The 6,000-nt window shown below is 36.3% G+C and overlaps 1 protein-coding gene across 1 annotated transcript in view; it reads right to left on the bottom strand.

Moving 5' to 3' along the window:
- Positions 1 to 532: 532 nt before the first annotated feature.
- The window catches only part of SMC5 (structural maintenance of chromosomes 5), a 49,878-nt gene continuing 44,410 nt past the window's right edge, over positions 533 to 6,000 (bottom strand). The window contains exons 22-24 of the mRNA XM_067315827.1: positions 4,424 to 4,603; positions 4,219 to 4,314; positions 533 to 1,263 (exon numbers count right to left, since the gene is read on the bottom strand). Of these exons, the coding sequence (XP_067171928.1) occupies positions 1,123 to 1,263; positions 4,219 to 4,314; positions 4,424 to 4,603 (417 nt within the window). The 3' untranslated portion in view covers positions 533 to 1,122. The remainder of the gene's footprint in view (positions 1,264 to 4,218; positions 4,315 to 4,423; positions 4,604 to 6,000) is intronic.

The raw sequence follows: 6,000 nt of genomic DNA, 5'->3' as shown, positions 1-6,000 counted from the left end.
AGATGGCATTCTGGGATTCAATCTTTTTTTAAGTATATTTTACATATAGATGGTAGTTTCAATTTCTTTACAAACATATTAGTCACAATTCAGTATTAAGTTTAAATTTTTTTTTAATAGTTAACTGAATAACTGATATTTTATTTTAGGCATTCAATGTTCTACTGATAACATCTACTTTCGGATATTTAACAGCTGTAGCCAAAATTCCACTAGTGAATTTTTATGACTATTTGTCAAACAGCTATTGTGTCTACAATCACTGCAATATAATCGAAGCCTTGTAAGTTAAAACCAGGAGGCTTTTACACATGAAATCAGCAGGAATATTTTCTCCATCTATCAGCAAAAACATGTCAAGTTTTATTTATAAAAAAAGTTATGTATTGCTTAGCTTTATTTCTACAAGCTAACTAGCTCATTCTTTCAAAAACCCCTGCCTTCGTCACTTTGCTGTGAAAAAACAAAGACCTCATCCTTTCAGGAACAGAAAATGGAACATTAGCTCAAAAATAATAAGTAACAATAATACTTTACTATAAAACAGTATATTCTTTATGTTAACATCAGGTGTATTTTCACACACAAAAAAACAATGCACAGCTACTTACAAACCACTCTTTCCCCACACATCACTCATTTATTCAGAAAGTTTCCATTTCAATAGGCAAAGTTTGGAGTACACCCTTAACTGAGTTAGGACACTTTTTACCAAAGGTAAATTCCAGTTTTGGGGAAGAAAAAGACATAGAATTAGCCCAGTGTAATCTAGAAAAACCAACAACTACATTTCTGATGTTACATGCTTACACTGAAGAAGCCCTTACTGATAAAATACAAGAAACATCCTTTTTTATTTAAAACTACTGCTGAGGAAAAGTAGTTTCTTTGGAGAAAGGCCACTATAAAAGATTTGGAAAAAAAAATCATACATTTCAAATCTTTTATACTTTTACGTAAGTTTTAAGAACCAATGCTCTTAATCATCAGTTCTTCACAGGTTCTTATCTTTTACAGTTTTTAAGTCTTGAATGCCAAGTGTTCCAAAAAGGATCTACAAAAAGATTACATATATATATATACACATACATATATATATATATATATACATATATGCCTGTATCATTGTTTGTCCATCCTTCCGACTCGTCGCCGTCGCCTACAGAAAGCCTTTAAGTTCCATTTGTTTGTTTCCATCATAAAAGGTCCATTGTAGACAAACAACACTGTCATCTTGTCATTGTAACTGAGATTCTGCAGGAGCTGGGGAAAAACACACAAAAAAGTAAAAATAACAAGAACGGAAGGTGTTGCCCATTATCTAGAGAAGATGAAGGAGGTCTACATAAAGCCTTAGACCTCAAAAGGTCAAAATAGCAAGATTAATTTTATATCCTTTCTGACAGATGATGTTTAATTTGTTCCTACAAACATCCAAAGATACTCTACTCCTCCCTTAGGCAACCTATTTCCATGCTTCACTATTCTTGCTATGAGAAAATGCTTCTTCATATCTAATCTGTACCTTTTTGCTGCAGATGAGGCTATTACTTTTCACCCTATTCACTACGGGCAGAGAACACTAGCTGCTTTTCTTTTTTCTTCTTCTTTCTTTTTTTTTTCTTTCTTTTTTTTTTTTTTTTTTTTTTTTTAGGGAGGGCGGGGAGAGGAGAGATATTTGGCCACAATTATTATGTCTCTCTTCAGTCTTCCCCTCCTCTGAGCTAAGTAATTTCCTTAGTGGGACATCAAGCTTTCAGAACTTCTCACAAGTTACATTGCTGTCTTCTGGAGTATCTCCAGCCAGCGTACTGTTTTTCTGTGTGATAGCCAAAGCTGGACACGCTTACCCTAGTCAAGGTCTTGTTAGTGGCAAGTGCAGCAAACCAACAAACTTCATGCATCTTGCAAGCTATATGGCTATTTGTACTGCCACGGACAGCAATTTACTTGCAACTCATGCTCAACTTGTGATCTGCTACAATTTCTCTCCCCCCAGTCATTTAGGCATTTATGCCCTAGACCGGATGTTGTTGTTGATTATTCCCATTTAAATACCAAGACCTATGCTTCTCCCTGCTGAAATGCATCCTGTTTTCAAATAAAATTATCTAATCTAAGATTGTTTTGAATTCTAATCTTGCTTTACAGCAAAGCTGCAATCACTCCCAACATGGTGGTTATTTGCAAGTTTAATAAGCATACTCTATTTCTTCATAGACTGGTATTAAAAACACTGATTTTCAAAGCAAAGACTCACTCCTGAAGAACACATTCAGTTCATCTGCTCATTTTGATAGTGAATCATGACTATTCAGAAAACAATTTTCCTAATCAACCCTATTGCATATTAATCCATACCCTTTCCCTCTGTAGTTTGTTTAAAAGAGTATCTGGGAAAAGTCTCAAAAAACATACTGAAAAATCAAGATAACAGTTTCTCCTGCATCCACAGGATACATAAAAGGAATTTAGATTAGTATGACAATTTGTTGCCTGTTATTCCATATCTCACTTTCTAATGAGAGATCACATATAGCTAGGGCTACAGTAATATTTCCAGGAACTGCAGAGAAGCCACTGGAACTGCAGGGTCTGACTTTCTCCTCAGCTTACTCTCAGCAGCCTTTTAATTACCCTCTGATGCAGTTCACCTGAACCATCTCATCAGCTAATATGAAGCCTATAATCAGCTTTATATGAAGAGCACTCTCAATACTGTTCTTTGTGGAAGGCCGTTACAGCTTCACCAGAGGTTATTGTGCTAATCACCCACTTGTGGTTGAACTTAGTAAACAACAAAAAGCAGACCTCCAAAAAACAACAAAAAAAAAACCATCTTCAGCCATCTCTTCCTGCTGAATAATGTTCTGACACAGTCCTTGATCTTCCTCTTACCATAACTGTTAAATGGATTTTTTCTTTTAAACCTCTGAAATTTCTTCTTTTTTCTCATTTTCACTCTAATCTTTCTGGTTAGCACTGCACACTTTATTTTCTTCCTTATCTATTCCTAGTAATTGAACAGCAAATGAAACTTTTAAAACTAACTTGTAACCCTAGACAGTTGTCTTCTACAGCCACTTTTTGTGGGAAGCACTGCTGCTGGTAGAAATACCTCTATCCTTACAAAATTCAAATCAACTCTCTTATTTCTGAAAGTAGGAGAGAAAATAGAAAAGCAGAGCCAATGATAAGGAGATAAAACACAAAACAAAAGGGGAAAGATCACAAATACAGAACAAGTAGAACAAAAGTAATGCAGAAAAGTAATGAGCAAACTGTGTGGAGATAAGGAAACTGCAAGATCAGAACAAACAGCAAGCACCACCTTTTTGCTATTATCAGTCAGGTAAATCCTGCAGGTGGGTTTTCACAGGTCCTTCAATTGCTTGTTAAAGAAAAATTTAAAGAAAACAATGGCAGCCAGACCTTTTAAAATGCAGAACTGATATCTTAATAAAAAGTGCACAGATTATTAGTGACCACTTGCCTCTCTGGTGTATAAGTAATCTTTACTAGTTCAACCCTTCTTGTTTTGAGTTGAAAATAACATTAGCCTCTGTTAACATTAGCTTCTGGTGCAGACTAAACAGCCACCCTACTAGTATTTTAAGCCATGTTATCTTAACCTAGTAAGTCAATAATCTAGTTTTTGGTTTTAACATTAGAGCACAACTAAGCACCAGTCATCCCTGACTGAAAAGTCCTCCTCAAGCCTTCTTCCATGGAACATAGCACTGGCCCTTTCTGAGCTTATATGCCTCAGTCTATTACTTGAATCATTTTCTCCGCATTATTGCAAGACTCCTGCAGTTCTTCAGATAGCAGCAGTAGCAGCTTCTTTCAAGATCATTATCTGACTTGCCTGAAAGCTGGTCTCTGCTACTATCCATATGCTGTGAGAGGTAGGGGTATTACATTTGACAACCTTATTACACAGTATCCCTATCCACTGGTGGTTAACTTGTGATGCTTCCACAGAAACCACAAGTTCCAAAATACATTTATTATAAGATAAGCCTTGGTGTAGGTTGTCTGAATTCCTGCCTGGACTGTCCTTATAATGGACAAACTCTGTTACATTGGATCCATTTAATATTAAGTTCTTAGGTGAAACAAACCGGAAGCAAGTTATATAGTGTTTACAGGGTTATTATCACACAAAACTCATCTCTCATACATATTAAACTTTCAATTTAATTTCCTATCACATACCTTTGGTGTAATAAAGAAGTACTGAGATGTGCTTTCTTTACAAGCAGTTTTCACAACCATTTCAAAAACTCTTCTCTCATTGACTGGATCCATTCCCTTAAAAAAGAAAAGGAAAAAAATAAAGAAAAAAAAAGAGTCTGTTCCCTCAACTATTTCATAAGCATCTGTATAACAAGACCTTATTTATTGTGCTATTGATTCTTACCTGATTAATTTCATCTACAACCCTAAAAGGACATCTGTTGAGTTCCTGTAGAGCCATCAGGTACAACATAGTTGAAACACTTTTCTCACCTCCACTCTGATGATAGGGAGTCAATTCATGAAGTTCAGTGCTACTACGAAATTTGACTCTAATGCGAATCCCATATTTGTCATACTCCTCCTATAAAAGTAAGTATCTGTTAAACTCAGCTTCTCTGTATCACAGCTTATTTGATAAGAAAAACACGAATGAGAGGAAACCTACATCCTACATTCTACAAGTGTCTACAGACTACTCAGGGTCAACCTAATATTGATATATTTGCTCTATTTCATAAGGTTTTCTAGACTTTGATCTGTTCTTGTTAGAGAATTTTTTCCACACTGCTCTCTCCCCACAACAATGATTTATTTATTTCCGAATCCCTTGTAAGAAAGACTTCAGATGCATTAAGGACTTGACAACAAATACACATCTTGGCTAGAAAAAGAGGAGAGAGCAACACCACTAGAAATTCCACTGATTCAAGAAATGCATCAGGGTGCATAATGCTAGCAGCTTAAACAGTGGGGGGGATAGCCCAAAAAAATAGGTTAAGCTCCCAGGGAAACATTTGATACTTTCCAAATGCAAGCACGCTAATTAAATCATTCTGAAACTTTATTCCAAAATAGGATGAGAGGCTACATTTCCTCCACTAGTAGATGAAATACAAAGCTCCTACAATATCCACCATGACAGCAATTTCCATCTGTGGAGTCAGGAAAACCACACACAGGGATTCTGATTCTGGCCTTTTCTTTAACAGAAGTTTGGTTCTTGAGAATGGTCTGAGTCCATGAGGTATAGGTGTGGGAATAACAGTTGTGGTTGAAAAGAAGGCCCATGCAAGGAAACCCATTCGTGATTGGAAGAAAAAAGTATTTCTGGAGTACTTGTTGATCTTTCTGAAGTCCAAGTAAACTTAGTGCAGGAGTGGGGATATAATGTCCAGTGCAGAAAGTCCATATTGATTGCTTACAACCTGGTCTACATAAGACACAATCTTTATCTGTACCTTTCATCTTAATGAGAGCTACACTGAGGATTCACAAGCTTCAGGAATTTGGGTTTTAAGAGATTAATGTCTATTTGTATTTATTGTGGAACCAGAAATCCTGCACTTTGAGGCCATCCATGCATGTTCTTTATTCTCCAAGCAGTACACAAAACTAATGCCTAGAGAAGAAGAAAAGAGTGAATGAGTCTCCCTGATTATTACTTGCAGAATACTTCCAGTTTTAGAAAGGAGGGTTGTGGCAAAAGGACAATAAGCAGCCCATTCCACAGAAGCTGACACACGCCAGACTGGTTCAGGTTGCCACATACCATAGACATCAAAAGGCATATGAGTCTTGGTGATTCAACAGCAGACTCCATGGATAATGGTAAGGTTGGCTTCTATGAAGTGCAGCAAGGTCTAATAGTTGCCATGAAGTAAATAAACCATACTCTCTTAATTGTCTTAATGAACTTTAAGTCTGTAGGAACAATGCTTGGCTTCTTTGCTACCCTCATGTCTTGCTTTGGGATTACTA

The sequence above is a fragment of the Apteryx mantelli genome, chromosome Z, assembly GCF_036417845.1.
Source record: "Apteryx mantelli isolate bAptMan1 chromosome Z, bAptMan1.hap1, whole genome shotgun sequence".
In the NCBI taxonomy this organism is placed as follows: domain Eukaryota; kingdom Metazoa; phylum Chordata; class Aves; order Apterygiformes; family Apterygidae; genus Apteryx; species Apteryx mantelli.
This window is presented reverse-complemented; position numbering and strand designations above follow the sequence as displayed.